At 30.4% G+C, this 18,958-nt stretch overlaps 1 protein-coding gene across 1 annotated transcript in view; it reads left to right on the plus strand.

Annotated features, from left to right (window-relative positions):
• LOC148277555 (uncharacterized) overlaps nt 1-18,958 on the plus strand; it is a 320,355-nt gene that overhangs the window by 260,099 nt on the left and 41,298 nt on the right. The window contains exons 5-8 of the mRNA XM_088232727.1: nt 12,661-12,746; nt 14,479-14,646; nt 14,729-14,852; nt 16,952-17,148. Coding sequence (XP_088088853.1) covers nt 12,661-12,746; nt 14,479-14,646; nt 14,729-14,852; nt 16,952-17,148 — 575 coding nt within the window. The remainder of the gene's footprint in view (nt 1-12,660; nt 12,747-14,478; nt 14,647-14,728; nt 14,853-16,951; nt 17,149-18,958) is intronic.

Below are 18,958 nucleotides of genomic sequence, written 5' to 3' on the forward strand. Positions count from 1 at the left end.
CGAACCAGTTGATATGGAAGTGGATGAAGAAGTTCGAAAGAATAGGATCAGTCGGAAATGAACCTCGACCCGGACCTCCAGTTTTGTTTTGAGTCTGGAAAACAAACTTTTTTTTTGCGAAATCTGTATAAATCTAACCGCATTTTCTGGCAATAAGTCTTTGGTACAAAATATTTTGAAGGAAAATTTAAAATTCCATCCATACCAGCTGCAAATCATCCAGCAGACGGAAGAAAATGATAACATACGGGGGAAAAACAATGCTATTGTGATTTTGAAAGGATTTTCTTCCCCGACAAGTTTAAACAAATTTTTTTTAGTAGCGAGGTGCATTTTTACATTAAAAATTACGTCAATAAATAAAATATGTGCTACTAGAGTAAGATTTTTCGCAAAAAATCCATCAAAAGTCACTCTATAGCCTGAAGATCGCTGTTCATTGCGCCATTTCCGGCTGACGTGTAATCGGGCCATTTTTTTTGTCATCGTGAAACAGTGGCTTCAGAACAATATCGCGTAATAATGTATTTTTTTATACAGAAACTGCAGCTACATGATGATTTCAACAATATAACCTATTTCATGAGAGATAGAGCCACAGCATATACAACGAAAGCATCGATGGCCAAAGTGAGGAGCATTTTAAAAAAAAATTAATAAGTCACTTCGGTGGCAAAGACTAGTTTTTAAGATTACCTGATCCGATCCAATAACACTTCTTCAAATCGATAAATTGCCTTCAACAATAAGTAATAAGCACCATTCAGGAAAATATCCGATGTAAGATTGCAGCTGTCAGTCCAGATCTCTGTGAGCTAGTTTTTGCAAACATGAGGTCACGTTTGCATGAGTGTTTTCAACAAAACAGATAACATCTGGGTCAAGTTATTTTTTTAAACATCAAAAAGTATTATTTCTGATTATGAAAATAAATAAGTTATTAGAGTTTTTATAATTTATTGAAAAGTGCCAAATTTGCCGGCAGGTATAATAAGTTTATGATCTTTGTTCGATATTTGAAGATAAAACTTAAAATGAGTGTTCTTTTATAAATCCTAAGAAATGTATTATAAATATTTTTTAAATATGCATTATAAAAAATATCTTATTAAAACGATAGTCATTAGGATCAAATCAAAAGGTATATAATATTACATTTTGATTAATTAAAGGTTTCTAAAAGTTTCGGCGTTTTCATAAACCTTCTTGAAATGTGTCAAGTTTAATCTCACTAATGCTCAAAATAACAGTGTTTCTTAAAGTTTTAAAACGCAGTTATTCTACAAACTTGTCCTTATTTATCATATTTTAATTGAAGTACAACAAACAATTTCGGTAACCGCTATAATAAGTTTCACTTTTAAGGAAATAAATAATTGTACAGTTCATTTATCACTGTCGGCGGTAGTTTAAAAAATGTAATAAATATTCAGCAAGGACGAGGAAAATTAAAGGATGCCGACATTTTTAATAGCGCAAAACCCATTTAACAAATACCTTTTATTAAAGGAATTTCAAATTAAAATTTAGTAGGTGCGAACCGGAACGTATCCTTGAAGAATAAATTTTATACATCTACATATATAGTACCAGTTAAATTACATTTTTAGTTTTGTTACATTTAAAAAAAAGGAATACTGTGTACTGTAGTTTTAATGATTGAAATGTTTTAACTTTAGAGCAATTTATCGTTGTTGTACAAAATACTTTAAGAACGCTTGAAAAAGCAAAAAACTTGACATTGCAATCGTGTTTGAATGTGAACAAACAAAAGGGGGGGTCTCTAACGTTAATAAGTTGATTATTTCACAATCAAGCAGTTACTACTGTGAAAGAGAAGGCAAAAAAGTCAGAGCGGTGAGTGGGTATTGAAACGGTTCTTTCGTTACTAGAACGACGAGATGGCCCATGCTGTAATAATCTTGGAAAAGCTCTTTCAGATGAACATGCAAAATTTTATTTTATAAAAAAAACACTGTTTTGACATGAAAATTAATTAGCTGCTTCAAAAATATATTAACGGCAAGGATACTTTGTAACCGTAATCAAAGTTCAAAATTTAATTCCATACAATAATCTTCATTTTGACGATCAAATGTATAAACACGATATTACAACATGATCAATATCATTATTTTCCCATCTGTGTCCGGTGGTTCATAAAACACTCCATTGGTACTCCAAATGCGGGGTATCTATATTAATTTATCACATTAAAGGTTAGGTGATGAGTCCAACGCGTTTCCCTTTAAACCAGTATTTTTAATCCACCTTGCCAGAAACCGAACCCAGGACCTCAAGCATGGTAGGCGGATGCGTCAATCATTATAAACGAGGCAGACTTATTGACTCTTAATTCCCTTTTTGGGATCTTCACCTTTTATCGAGTCGAAAACACTCGCCCAGGGTTTCGGTTCCATATCATACACGAAACTATTTTTTTTATCGGCCCGGACAAGGAGAATATCGTGATATTTTTTATTTACCCGTGCAATGATTTTAGGTATAATGTTGGGCTGTGGTTTCGTTAGTTTCGTGGTAACGTTGCAAACACCATATCTGATGAAATTCGCTCTTGACTCGAACTTTTGGCAAGTTCTTATTTACAACTTATTTAAAAAGTCTACAAAAATTGAACATTGCATTACATATAACATAAAAATGTTGATAACCTTGGAATTAGGATATATTTGTAATGTTTAATTGAGTGAATATTACTATGCGACTAATTACTGACTTTTTCATATTTACCAGTTTCGTAAATGAAATTAAGATTGAAATCTGGATACTTAAATGAATTTTGATTACAAAATTCGCTCCACCTACCAGGTCGAAAATTAATTCCAGACTTTATGTAATTTGTAACCCATTTGCTAATAGTGTATCTTCTTTGTTAGTTTACTAAATTATTGTAATATTTTTATTTAAATAAAAATTTTCACATTAAAATATTTCGAAATCCCAAAAATAAATTATTAACAATATAACTTCCTTCACTTCGTCTGACATTTCATCAAAGGAACCCTTAAACATAAAAAGAACCGCTTCAGTCCGAAGGAAATTAATCTAACTTTATTTAAATCATATCCTCGCTTTGACAGAATAAATTATATATTTTCCATGCAAAATTCTAAGCTTACAATCTCTTTCATTCATCTCTGGGTACTTGAGGTTAATCTTCGTCGCAATGTAGAAGACAGTTAACAAGTTGACGACTGCTATCGAAAAATTTATAATGGAAAAAGTGACAGTTTGTAATGATGGCTTTGATAATAGATGCTGGACATGATGGAATTTATGATAACTACATTCTGTTTGCTGAAGACGCTCAACAAGAAAGTACAAAAAGTAATACGTTCGTGACAGAAAAATTAACCTGTCGTTTTTTAATTTATTTTGAACTTGCTGGTCTGCAAAACAATAAGTTTTCTTATATTTTTATACGCCGCAGAAACATGCACCTTGAGAGAAAAATAACGAAGAATGATTGACGCTTACAAAATAAGGTGCTGGCGTAGAATATAAAGGATTCCATGGACATCACACAGAATAATGGTCCTATAATCCGCCAATTGGATATTGAACGGCGTCTTTCTTGCACTACAAATTTGGCTACATACGAGACAGACTTGGTGATAGATGAAACTTGCGTCACTCTTCAGGAGGCCTCAAAAAGCGCTGGAGACAGAAGTGGATAGAGGTTGATCCTAACGACGCACATAGGTGTATTTGATCTGAAAAGTCGATCAAAAGACTAAAGTTACCAACCGTCGAATTCTAAGAAGCCGCTGCTATCTAAAATAGGTGCAGTAAGGGCTTAAGGCACAAAAGCCCGTCATTTTTTAATACCCGCTACTCACAACTTCCAAATCATGCGTCTTTTAAGCGTCTTGCTTACTCGCACGTTCTATCATAAAGAATGTATACCGAAAAAACTGAGTAAAATTTGTAGTGTTTTTAAATCCAGTTAAGTTGTAATAATTTTTAAAATGGATATTATTGAATCGAGTAAGTAAAAATAAATTCATTACCTTATTAAAAAAAATATATTTTTTTGTTTGTTTTATTGATTTTTACTAAATAACTTATTTGTCATGGAATGCATTTATTAATTTTTTATTTTAAATTAAAAAAATAAAAAAAATTGTTTGGGCACCTGTTTTCGGTTTAATTTTTTTACATGTTTTAGTTTTGAATGTTGTAAGTGTATTTTTTTAAAAGCAATTTCTAAAAAGTTGCAGATAATAAAAAAAAGATGTAAAAATGTTACGTCGTTATTTGGTAAGACAAACATATTTTTTTACCAACTTCATAGCTTTTAATATTAATTTTATTACTAAGTAAATACACAAAAAAATCGAGTAAAATTTAAAGTATTTTTGAGTCCGGTTACGTAAATTATGATTATTTTTCAGATTAATATTATAGAATTGGGTATGTAGAACTAAATTAACGACCTCATTATCAAATTACTTCTCTATTTTTATTCATATTTTTTGTTCACATACATATTTTATAATTTTTAAAAACAATTTTCTTGCGTTTCTGGGCCTGTTCAAGCCCGAACTTTTAAAATATGTTTTAGTTTTTTCTCTTTGTTTTTTAAAAAAAAAAAACATTCGACAAAAAGTTGCAAAAGTAAAAATAAATCGAATTATAACGTAATTCTGTACTTTATTTTTAAATTTTTGGAAATATTTTTTTTAGTAGTTTCTGCATTTTCAATTCAATTTTTGTAAATATTTTTATCAAGAGTTTCCGTATTTTGCTTTTCTAATTTTATTAATATTTTTATCAAATGTTTCTGTGTTTTGTTTATTAATTTGTGGAAAATGTATTTATATCATGTTTCTGTATTTTGATTTGGAATTTTTGTATTGATTATATTGTGCCTTTTCAATTTTTATTTCATATTACTTAACATAAAATGTCATAGATATCATTTTAGTATACTTTTTCTGTTTTATTTTAAGTTTCTTTGTATTTTAACACTTCTATGCAAATGGTGATTTATATCGCAAATTTATGACGCATGGGGGGCGCATTTCGGTCATACGCATTTCCTTATTCTTCTTCGTCCTTATTGTGTGATTTTAAATTTTAATGTTAATTTTTGAAGTACTTAGTTAAAAGAGTACAAATAAAACGAATGTACATTAAAAATAATGTTGATAGACCTCAAGCGAATACTACTCTGTGCGACGCGACGTGTTTTGCTCCTGCTAACTAGACCAAAACTCCTTTGCTTAAAGCAATCGACTTTAGATAAATAAATAGTTTTACAGAACTTTTTATAATATTGATTTCATCAATTTACAAAATATTGGGTAAATTTTACAAAAATTTTCAACTAAAGATATAAAAGTATATTATGTGCGTCTTCGCAAATATGGTGCGGTACGTCCCTAGTTGACGGTTAAATACGCTATTTCATGGATCAATCATTTAAATTGCCGCCTACAAACTGGCTACTTAATACTTTTTATGTGTAGACTGCAAACCTAATTAGCTTTTGTTAAAATATTGATTTTCCATTGACGTATAGATACACAGACATGCCCCTAGCCCCCAAAAATGATGACACTTAACTCATTGCCTAACGCTCAGTCATACCTAACGAGTATTTAGTCGTTCTTTATTTAGAAGCGAAACAAAAACGCCCACTTGTGTCATGAAAATGTGTTAAATCATTTTCGATAAACATTGTAAAAATAATTGCGTTTAATAACTTTTCATTGATAAATATTTGTTCAAAGGTAATTAACAGAGCTCAAAACAATTAATTTTAAAATATAAATATTATTTTTTATAAACGTCAAACTACGCATAGCGGAAATCGAGAAGCTCTTTTTTGTTACAATGGTGCACATAGAAATACGTTTTTGATACATGATAAACGTGAGATAATATCATACTTTCATTCTTTAAAATTCTTTGAAAAGAAACGAATGGGTTGAAATGTAAGAAATTTTATAAAAAAACCTGATTGGGACAATTAATGTTCAACCAAAAACAAATGTTGATTGTTAACATTGAAAATACAAACTTCTTTATATATCAAAAATGGACATCCTTGAATATTTGGTAGCATATGCATGCGCGTTGAAGGCAGCCCTGGTTTAAATAAAAAGTACTTGGTAACTATAGGTATGTTTTCGGGTCACTACATGTTAAATATTTTACCCTACAGGGCATATCTGTGTGATTATATTATATTTTATGAAATTATATTAATATTATAATTCCCTTAAATGACGGTCAGATTCAAAATTCAGAGTCAAAATTAAAATGAAAACACAAATTTAAATTAATATTTCAAGCCGATCTTGCGGAAAATCAAACTAAATTCTTACTTGGTAAGTTATGCGCTAGTTAAAATACCAGGAGGTGAAATCAAATAGTAAATTTAAGAAAAACCGACGGTACATTATTTAATTTCCAGAGTAGTATTTTTAATATCATATTATTATTACATGTGAATGTTAATCAGTACGTTAACTATACTTCCTCCTTTTTTTTCAAACTTGCGCACTATCCATTGTTCGTCTGTGAAATCAACTCCCATCAAAATATGTTTTTACAGCAATTTCATAAAGAGAAAAAGAGGAGAGATTGAGAAAGAGAAACGATATGCTTATTCAGACGTGATTTAAACTAAATCCATTGGAAGAAACCTTACCTATCTCTTACTTAAATTCTCCTCTTTTTCTTTCCTTTTATTCTTGTTTCCTAATGTATCGACACAAATTCATTTATAAATACAAATTGCTAGCTTTATTTAAGGTAGTAATTTGATTTTTTTTTTATTTTTTATTAAAACTAAAAAAATAATAACATCTTTTATTAAATTCGTTGGTTGGAGGAAATCGCTATTAGGCATTGAGCCCACCAACGTACAATAAATATTGTATTGAAGTTATATATTTTTTTAAATAGCAGCCAGTGACAGGACAAAAAAGTCATAAGCCATGTTAGCGCCTAGATTTGCACATTTCCTCAAAATTCCCTCATCTCAAGTACGTTAGCTATTAATTCTGTGTCTCTCTTGAGGTTTAGGATTAAGATGAAATTTTAATACAGTTTATTATTTCAGTAGTAACAGTATACAAAAATTTGGATCTACCAAAAATATTTCATTTTTTCATAGTTAAAAGTACATAATATATTGTATCAATTTGTTTGTAATGTAGACAGTAAACGGTTTCAAACAGATTTTTCCGGGCTAATGAGCGTTCCTGTTTGTTTGAAATTAGTGTAAAAGCTTAGTGTTTTTTTGCTCAAACATTTGTCTTGTATTTCAAACAAGAGGCATATATTTCTACTTTAGTAAAATTTCGGGTCCTTGGTAAAAAGTTGGACCACTTACGGCTTTACTAATGCAAAGTAAACACAAATTTCCCGAGTAAAGTTAGACAAACAAGAAATTGTAAAAAATATATTTGAGAAACTTTGTCAGCAAAATACTAATTTTCCATCGCGAATATTATGAATGAAAAAAACATCTCGGTTAGAAATTGCCATTCACTGGGAAAAAAAATGCTCATGTTATATTTGAAATATTAAAATATTAGGTGCTTTAATTACATACTTAAATATTGCACCATAAGAGACAATTTTATTTAATCATTTGGTTTGTAAATAAACAATATTACATAAATTTATTTGACACTTAATGAATTATTAAAATAAATACACCTAGTTTAAATGTCATTCTGATTTTAAGTAGTCAATTAGGTGCTTTTTCTAAATTAAAAAATTGTAAGCGAAGACGCTTCCAGCTTTCCTGAGACTTTCTAGTAACTGATTAAACACTTTCAAACCATCATAGCATTGATAATTTAAGGTTCTAGTCGGCGTTTTCTTAGGAAACCTGAAATCACCTCCACTTCTCGTTCCATACTTATTCCACAATTTTGTTTTTCCACAAATAACTGTGCTTACGTAACTAGACACCAAATTGTGAATGGTTAGCCTGCAACATTACCGCGGAACACATCCTAGTTCCCTAAACATCTGAAAAAAAGTGTCCATCAAATGAATCCAAAAAATTATATGTAAAATTAAATGGTACGTTCTCGATATTTATTAAAAAAAGGTCATGAAATCACAAGAGATCAAGATATATTTTTTACTCTATCAACACAATACATAGAAACAATTAATTCGTCAAACATTACATAAATATACAAGGACATAATTTTTTAGTCTCTTCATATTTTGGACGCGAAAGTTATGATTATTAAAAAAAAAAACTATTTTTATCATCTTCTTTACTGTATATATTTTTTTAAAAATAAATAAACTTTTTTCTTTGATTTATTTGAACATTATTAAAATTGTTTGTAAGGGTATAAACATCAAAGGTTTTTCACTACGAGGAATTAATTTAACATTTTCATTTATTTGTAAGTTTAAATTACCATTCAGTTTTCGGTTATTCTAATCAAGGCTTTAAAGGTAAAGTTTCTAGATTGTTTTTAACATTGTGTAACGAGCGGTCTAGGTCGAAGAAAAACACTTAACATGTCCCAAAAATGAATGCTAATATCTCTTATAACTAGTCGGCGCTTGGCGGGTCATTGTCTCAAAAAAAATTCGTTCAATTATTTCAATTAAGGGACGTTGAGTTCTGCGCAAGAGAAAATATTATTTTTATAATATGTTTCGAAAATGTATTAAAATATAACGGCATCTGTTGTAGAAATTCATAAAAAAAAGAAAGAAATATTGATTTATTTCTTTATTTATTTTCGCTATACCGTCATGACCATTACGTCCTTAGCTTTTCATCATGATTGCGGCCTAGTAAGTAAAATGAACACTGGAAAATAAATAGGTGATAACATCCTCAGTAATAATATAAAGTTCAGTCAGCCACAGTGAGTTCCAACATGTAGTTCAGTTCAGTGCTCAGTGACTCAATGTAAAACGTCTACGCAGTTTCTCTCTCTGTTACTCTATTTATTCATCATGTTATAAATACACTTTAACCCTCAATATCGTTATATTCTGTCAACCGTCAACTGGGTAGGAGCTCCCATGTATACTCAAGCATTAAATCCTACATATATTATTTACAATGTATTTTGAATGCCGTATATAAGTATATCTAAACAAATAATTGAAACCCACAGGAATTAGAAAAAATTGAACGAATCATAAAATTTAAGAACTTAATTTCCCATCCACACGATGTCTGGAACAGCGCGTGGTTTAATTTCGATTTCTTATTGTATAACAGAGAACGAGAATTAATTTAATTATTTAAATCAATTCATTTTGAATTGCATTGTGGTCCTGTGGCTATTGTTTTGCACTAACGGCTCAAAGGTCCGTGGTTCGAATCCCACTTTACCCCAACTTGATTACCATTTTCTAATAGTGAGTTATTTACAACTTGTTGAAAATGGGCCTAATAATAAAATCTTTGTGTAAATTATAAGAACGCAAATATTTCTTTAAAAAAATTAAAAAATGGCCCTCAATATTACATATTTTGAGTAAATCATTAGAATGCGAATACTCATTTTTTCTTAAAAAAAAATACAATAATTTAGCAACCAAACAATAGACTTATACTTAAGGACAACATTATAAATAGGTAATACACATACAATTGGAGGATGTAAACTTATAAACGTTATATTTTGTTTCAATTGGGGAATGTAAAATAATTATAGCTTCACCCATAAGTGTAATTTAAATCCCGCAAATTGTAGGTATATTTATAATATTATGAAATATCGCTATTCAATTTTTTATATGCCGTAATGATGTTATGTTTAACTCGTTATAAATACATTTAGCAAGAAATATTTTAAATAAATATACTTATTCGGTTTTCCAGAGAACGGTCCTCATTAACTCTTATACTTTATGTCTGATAGTGATATAAACTTTTTTGTTTTAATATTTAATCGACATAATCATTGTGTCTGTTTTTTTATTTTTATAAAAAAAATTGACTTAATAAACTCAATTTTAAAAATTGAAATATGCCATAGATATGTTTCTGCACACTTTAATATGTGTAACGTATAAAAACCGTATAATATTTTCCCATGAAAAACTGATATACGGAAATAAAATTGACATTTCGTGGATTAAATTTGGGAGTCAACACATTCCTTAACTATCAAGCAACCGTTTAGTTGCAAATTAAATTTATTATATTATAGTTTAAAATCAGAATTATGAGTACTTTATATTTTTGAAAAAGTTTTCCGTATTGCACACAATAAAATACTTACAAAAAGTATTGTAACTCCTAAAATGATGAAATTCCTTGCTAGTCAGGACCAGAAGTAACATACATTATGTATGACCGGGGATGTAAGAGTTTAAATAGTAGATCCTAATTTGGGATATCGGGTATTTACAACGATCATTTTAAGAAGCTTAAAATACAACTAATGCAACTACGTTTTGTGGCAAATAATATAAGGTATTAATTTTAAATCATAAAATAAAATAAATAGTAAAAAATGTGGCGAAGGTGTGTTTTTTCATTTTAATTTTCCATCTTAATTTTGATTTCTCCAATTGTATTTGATTCTTGTATAATATTTCATGTACATTTGTATATTTTCTTTTTCTGAAAAATGGAAGTTTTAACTATAATATGAGCTCCTGATATCACTGCGACCTTTGTGGATCTATTATGACCAGTTTGCTAGTTCTCGTCATCTAAACCCAATAATTCATTTCCTCCTTTATTTCAATCCAAAAAAGTGCATTATCTTCTTTCAACACAAATATGCTTAAGCTACCAGATCACAGAAAGCTCCTTCAAGCAGCTTTTCTCGTTTGGCAACCAGCAATTTTTTCGTATATGTGGGCACCGCCAAGGAGCTTTATGTCCTTAGATGCGGTGTGCGGTATATGGTAGACAAGCTGCCTCCAAGCCCTGGTTTTTAAAAAACCTGGTAGCTGAGTGAACGGCAAGTGTTCCGATAAAACAAATCTCCCCCTCCAAGCCCAGATCCTTAAAGTATCGTGCTATTAGGTAGGAGTCAAGCGCTCTAACATCCTCAGGTTTAACCAGTGGTCCCCCGTGGATGCGACTTCTTTTGTGATATAAAGTGTCACATTCACATAAAATGCGTATAAGTGTATAATCATTTGTACAACAAAACCTACATCTAGAAGATTCAGAAAGGTGCATTCCAGCAAGGTATTTATTTTATCTGCTGTGCCCCGTAAGAAATTTAGTGATAACCCTCACTTGATTTCGGCCAAGACTCACTAGGTAGAAAGCAAATGTTTGCGAGTACCCCATTAGTAGTTCCTTCACATGGGGCGACCAGATCTTTTTTCCAGAGCAATTTGCTCTGCTCCCGAGCCCACGACCTAAATCCATTACGAGTAGCAAATTTGAGCAACCCACAGTAAGGCTAGGCTTATTAGGGCTCTGGGCTTATTTCCCAGCCTTGGCAATTCATCATTTGCCTCATAATCATCGTTATTTGAGTATCCAGGTACCTAAATTACTGTTTTGCTTTTGCACTTACCGACACAATTAAGTGCCCGTAGGAAAAGCAATGTTAATTTTGAATTGATTTCTTTTGAGCTCTGGGCTTTTAAAGCTGCCTAACTATAAGATAAAATAAAATTATTTTTTTTTGTCGTCTGCGCAAATTTTCATGGGCACAGGCAAAAATTGTAAAGCGTTCCGTTTGGAAGTTTCGTTTAATGGAATATAGCCCTAGGCTAATAGAAAACTTGTAAGCGGGTCTTACTCCATGCCTTTCAGCACCCAATGTTCAATCTTTCATGGAACCATCAGCCATCATTCTACCACACGATCTCTTCTTCTCTGTAGGGGAGGTGGTTATTGGGCAGCCACTATTCCTTATCTAGCATAAACACTTTAAAGTGCTTTTGGAAGTTAAATTTAATGGTTATTACATCCGATGGCATAACCAAAATTAGATTTTCAATGACAAAACCACTTCGAATTCCTCATATTTAAAAAAAAATTAAATTGACTTTCCTCGACTCCATCGCACATAGCATAGTAATTCTCGCCTCCATTTGGACATGATTATGTAGAAGATTGAGGCATGACATCGCTTTCACTGCTGTTTTTGGGGTAGAACATATTGTTCCAGTAGCAATACTGCAGGCTATTCAATAAAAAATTATTTGTCCATAAAAAAAACGAATATTTGTAGGTATACATTTTTTTGTGTTTTTTGTAATTTATAAAGGGCGGGAAGCCATTTAAAGAAGAAAAAAATATTTATTATGAATCACTTTTTCTCTTGTCGGCCTATTGGCGTAGTAATCAGCGCATTTCCCTGCCATGCAAAAGGTCTCGGACTCAATTCTCGACGTGGTTTATGTTAAATATTTATTTAAAACGGTGTTTTAACAAGAGAATATTTCATAGTTCCTGGACTGGCACCTGAAGCGAAAGAATCACCATATTTCTTCCATGTAACAAAAAATATTAAGATACGCTGAAATTAATGTATCAATGCAGTAGGTGCGAGAAGGAAATGAATGAATAAATTAAACACTTTTAATAAAGCCAAATTTCTTATATGTGCTTGTATTAATAGAAAATACATAGAAAACCTTTTCAGTCAATGAAAATTTAAACCCGAAAAATTTTTCTTCTTCCAATAACGAACTATTTTTTTTTTCTGTTTGTTTCAGAACTACTCCAACGAGTCATCTTATTTAGTGGTTCAGGTCTTAGCTCCTGGGCATTACAAAGGGAACCACTTACTGTTAAGAAAAAGGTAAACAATTAATTAAACTTTCTTTCACATTTAGCGTTGTTCAGCCTCAATATCATTTTCAAAAATATTTTTTATGTTTGCTGGAATATTTCAGACTTTTGAGCTTTAAATTATTTTTAAAAGCGTCTTTTTTGAAATTCCAAGCATTATGATCAAATAACTAGCGTGTTTGACTTAGGTTCGCTTCTCAATATGGTTGATATATAAATTTTTTTTTTAATAAAAAAGAAATATTAGCGTTCTCATAATTAACTATAATATTTCAATTTTGGTGACTATTTTCAATGAGTTGTAAATAACTCACTATTAGAAAATGGAAATCAAATTGAGGTAGAGTGGGGTTCGAATCTCGGACCTCTTATTCTTGAGTCCGCAACACTAGCCACGGGACCACAACCCGACATGAAATATTTATTTAAAATTGTGTTTTTACAAAACAATATTTCATGATCCTTGGACTGGCACTGAATTGTAAGATTGATCATAATTATTTTGGAAAAAATATGTAGTGCCATCTTTGTGAAAAAACCTCAAGGGCGCTAACTTCCTACTTTTATTTAATAAAAATGATCAAGATATGCACCGGCTGGTGTACCAATTTAGTGCTCTCTGTACCATAAGGTGCGAAAAAAAAATTATGATAATGTTACTATTGTTTGATGTGTTTTAAAAAAAAAAATGTTTTAAATAAAATGGTATTATAAACCATGCATTTTGTTACAAATAAGAGATATATCTCTTTGTTGATGTCATCGCCAATATTGTAAAATCAGCCACCGACCTACGAGGCTAGGCTTTTTATTAAATGCCGGCATTTAACTGAGTTAAATAAATGTTTTAAGGAAGGATTAAACGTCATTTAACATTATAAACATATATTTAATGATACAATGATCAAAAAAATAATTTTATCGTGTTTTGTGAATTTGAGCCCACAGTGCCTCGGCAACAATAATATTATTTTTGAAATCAAACAACACAAAAACCGACAACTAAGCAAATACAGCAATATTATTTCATAAATAATGATATTTTTCTTAAAATATTATGGGAGGGGTTCTTATCCATTATACCTACTCGTATATTATAGGGTTAAAGAAACATAATAAAAGTAATATATCCTAGAAGATAGTGGTGCCGACTTATTTCATATGAATGTTAATTCTTTTATCCTGCCTGGCGTTCCTTCCGGTAGCCGAACACGCACACAGGGCCATACGCAGGTTCCAGACGATTATGAAATGAAGCGTGAATGAGGCTGAAAAATGAACCTAGCGCGCATTCATCGCTAGGTCGTTTGTCATTTTAATACGCGTAAATAAGCTCGCGGTATTGCAGGCTTAAAAAAGTTCCTTCTATCCTAAACCGCAGGCGAAGAATAACAACTCCACAATTCCTGCGAATCCTTTGATAAATTGACGAAATTACTCAGCTGGCAATTTTAAAGTTACTTCTTGGGCTGCTTTACGACGTTCCGTAATGCCCACAGCGTTTGGATTGTTCTCGGTATGAATCGATGGCTTAAATTTAATAAATCAAATAAGAATATCGCGTTTCTCGGCAACGCGCAAAATCACAATTTTACTCCCGCGAAACAATTTTTTGAAAAAAAAAACCTTGTGTAAATTACTTAAACTTCCGGGATAGATTCAAGAAGACTTTTTATCAAATTTAATACGTATTAAAAAATAATGAAATACGGTATGTTGAAAATGAATGACATTATTTTCAGGTGGCAGAACAAACAGGATGCCATGGAGATTTACTAGAAGATGACATTGCGCCTTGTCTGAGAACAAAATCTCTTAACGAGCTTCTGAGCGTCCGCATAGACCCTCCTCGCTTTCTTCCGGGGTTCGCACCCTTTGTAGACGGAACGGTTCTCCTCAACCCATCCCAGGTATGATTTCTTATTTTGATCACTCTTCGTACTTGAAATAATTACCCTAAAAACAAATAAATATATTTTTTAATGTTTAAAGGTTCAACCGCCGAATTTCAACGTAGCCCAAAATCCATCGAGTGCCAGTACTGTAGCGACAGCAGCTGGATATGAATTAGCAGATTTTCCTCATAGAACATTATTATTTGGACTTACATCAACAGGTAATAATGTTTAATTTACATACACGTGTGATAAATTATGAAACAAAAGGAATAAAGGAAATTGGTTGGAATGAAAATGAATTTTCGTGTGTAGGGCGAAATCGTACTACATAATTTCGATGCGTAGCTGTAAACATCAAAGAAAGTGCTTAAAAGTATTCGTTTTTAACAGCTTTTTTAATGACCGTTGAATATTTAATACATTATAAAAATTTATAAGTAAAACGAATGTGGCGATCAAAAATAGATATCTATTTTGTGATTCGTATCATGTTAGTCGACTATCTCTCATTTGTAGGATGATATTAAATATTTTCGCATACAATATGTCATTTTTCCATAGTCATTTTGTTTGAGTTTTAAGTCTGGTATGCTCGAGCCCCCGGAGTAGGGAGGGTCGGGTGAGGAATGTTTATTACTAGGGCAGAACTTTGTGAGTCCTGAATGTGATGTGCCTTCAAACCCAGCGCCAATGAGGAGCCCGGAGGGAACAAAAGCACTCATCATCGGGAAAATATTTATTTGTTCGACTAGGAAGCACAAAATTAATATATTTCAAAATATTTTTTTTGAAATGAACCACGTATACATCTACAAAGATTTTACAGATTCATAATACTGTTGATTAGAAAATTGATGTTTATAAAACCATCGCATATCATAAGAATAGATATGTTGTTCATTTAAAATTACATTTTTTCTAAACAGTTTTTAGTAAGAAGTACATAAAGGATAATGAAAATAAATGAAGTACTAATAAAATGAGTTTTTGTTTTTCTAAATAAGTCAACTCATAGAACTTGATATTTTAATAATAATAAAAAAAACTTTAAGCAAGTCAGTGAGAATTTTAAAAGGTCCGTATTTACTTGCATGTTTTGACTGAATGCTGTTTTATTTGTTTTTTAGTATATGGATATGTAAATAAACTGAAATTCAATAGCTCGAAGCAAATTAGATTTAAATAACGGTTTTCAAACAAACTCAAAAACAAAATCCAAATGTTATTTGAATTTAAAATAAAGACTTTCTTGGAAAAGCAATTAATGAACCCATGAGTGATGTTAAGCTTTATACTTAAAGATCACATAAGCTTACTTCATACAAATCCTTTGAAATGTATTTTCCAATTAGTTAAATAGCCTCTTTGTGAACAATATTCTACATGTAAACATTCGAATAAATTGTTGTATTAAATTTAATTACGCAACACTATTATATTGAAGTAAACCAAAAATTAACTAACAATCGAACATGTTCATATATCAAGAAATGTGGCAATTTTTCATTTGTTTTAGCGGTTCATTAATCAGCAATATGGGGTGGTAATTTCTAGGCTGTCTGCTTATATTACCAACAAACTTGTCTTAAAATAGCCAGAGAATTCTCACTACCAGAACAATTTGCGGTGTCGGATATATGATCAGCTCGAGAGAACCATTAGCGCAGAATATTTCCTTGCGAAGAATTCCGACAACAAAACTGAAAATTGTTTAATCAACAAAATTTGCCTTTCGAGTTTAAGAATTGTTTATTAAATATGAAACGATTTCGAATTACCTCGGAGATGCGCAAAGTAATTTATTAATCTATTCGATGTATTTCTTTGTTTATACGTATGTTGTCTTATTAAAATTAATTGTTCACTAAATCAATATTAAGCAATAAACACAATTCGCCTTCCTTTTTTCTAAAAAAAGCATTCGAATTTTAATGGTTTGAGCGTACGTAAATTTTTTGATTGATTATGAGTGGAGAGATATTAAAAGATTAGAAGTGAAATGCAGTAAAAGTGGAAATAATTTAACCAAGACTCTTTGTTTAATATAATAAGATGGCGTTCATTCTTCTCTGTCTGTTCCTACATAAAGACGACGTATTATTTTGTTAATTAGTTAAATCAATTGGTCAACATTTTATACTATATTTGCATAAAAAAAGTATCAAAAATGTTCAAATAAATGTCATTTATGTATACGTTTGATTGTTTCTCGGTTCTTTCATATTCCTTTTTGTTAATTTTTTTTCAAGTTTGTTTAGTATTTATATTTACAATCATTCTTTTATCTTATGAATATAATTTTTTATTGTTATTTTAGAGTCTTACCTGGATTTGAGTGCGCAAGATTTGGAATTTGGTTTCAATGAAACAAGACGAGATAGAATACTTCGCACATACGTCCGGAACGCCTACTATTTTCACCTTAACGAGATCTTCTCTACCTTGAAGAATGAGTACACGGATTGGGACCGACCGGTGCAAAATCCTCTCAATGTGAGAGATGCAACCATGGAGGTAAATATAATATACAATCTTTGAAAGCTATGTTTTAAAACCCTTAAAAAAAAATTTAGCTTTTAAACGTGTTTACAGAATAAAGGTTATTTTTACTTAGTTAATTTATGGAAAAAAAACAATTGTGGATTCAATTAGGTATTCAAGCAGTTTATTTACTTGTTGTTTTATTATTTATTAAGAAGTGGCTTCATATAAGTAAAAAATAAATTCTTAATATTCCACGTGAAATTTTTCTGATATTTTTTCATACGTGAGATCATTATTATTGATTAAATTTAAATTTACGTTTTTTTTTACTGAATTTTTTTTGTCAAATCAAATATTAATAATGAGTTATAAATTCAATAATAAACAAAAAAATACTGTCTACAAAACAGTTTTTTTTATCCTTTATTCAGGCAACTTAATTTTTACCTATTATTTATTCTTTTTAATCCTTTTCCATGATGAAAAATAATAGATTTTGTCCGATTTATCTTATTTATTGACGATTTTTAGTAAATATTTGGTATCGACACTTCCACTTATTTATTTGGCCAGTTAGTGCCTTCACTCGCTATCTTCTGGCTGGTAAACATTATACAGTGTTAAAAAAAACAAAATATAAACTTTAGCATATTTAAAAAAAAAAAATGCCATGTGTTTTCTTTTTAAATATTTCCGTGAAAAAGAAACGGACAATGTTATGGGATACATGTGTTGACTTTGTATTATAATGGAGGATTTTATTTAATGAAAATATTAAGTGTTTTACTATCGTTCAACATTATCAGAAAAAAATAAGTTATTACCTAATCACTTTCTTAAATGAAAATTGTTCAAAATTAAACTCTCAAATTTAGTTGAATAGGAATTAAATTGGATTTACGAAGATGTCTTGTGAAGTTTTTATCTTTCAAAAAGAAATGTGTGTTTATCGTTTTGCACATAAAATGAGATGAAAACCTTTCAAAGAAATGAAATCCAAGAAAAAAAAATACGTTTGTCGAATCGTTCGTATTGCTTTATACCCTCTTACAATAAAATGTTTTTTTAATATATATAAAAAAAAAACTTTGAAATATACTTGTAACAAAAAATGAAGTTCAATTATAAAAAACGTACGTTTTTATTTTGAATGATGAAATACAAAATCCAATTGCTCTTATAAGAACAAAGAACAAAAAAAGGTTGAGAATCACATTTTTTCAAATGTAAGTTGTTTCTCGTGTTCATATTTTGTAATTTGTAAATTATTTGTCTCGCGGTCTAGTGGTCAGCGTGTCTACCTACTATGCAAGAGGTCTCGGTTTTGATTCTCGATATGGTTGAGATGAAATACTAATTTGAAAAGGGGCTTCTACACTAACATCTCATAGTTAACGATCGTGAACCTAAAACCTTCGACTGATTATGTTAAAAGCGAATTTCACTGCAATTGGGGTATCAACTCAGTGCTTTATTCAGAATCTGGTGCGATTGACTATACAAAAAAAACACATTATAAGAATTCCACATTTAATAACACAGATTTACATTTACGTCTTCCCATATAAATAAAAAAAAAACCCTTTTGAATAATTCAGTGAGCAATTTAACATACCTTAAATATTTCCAAGCCATTTAAAATCTTTCCATCTGGGTTTTAAGTATTAAAAACGTTGGGCCTAGAACAATAAAGTGATGTAATGGGAAAGCATTTTACTTTTAAATGTACATGTTTATTTATTTTAAAATATATATATAAATTATAAATGTAATGAAATTCCTATCCTAAAAAACGAGACGGAAAAAAATTTCCGATATTTTTTTAGTTAGCTGTAACAAT

This window comes from Micrasema longulum, unplaced genomic scaffold (assembly GCF_059751315.1).
Source record: "Micrasema longulum isolate JH-2025_06_02 unplaced genomic scaffold, ASM5975131v1 h1tg001012l, whole genome shotgun sequence".
NCBI lineage: Eukaryota > Metazoa > Arthropoda > Insecta > Trichoptera > Brachycentridae > Micrasema > Micrasema longulum.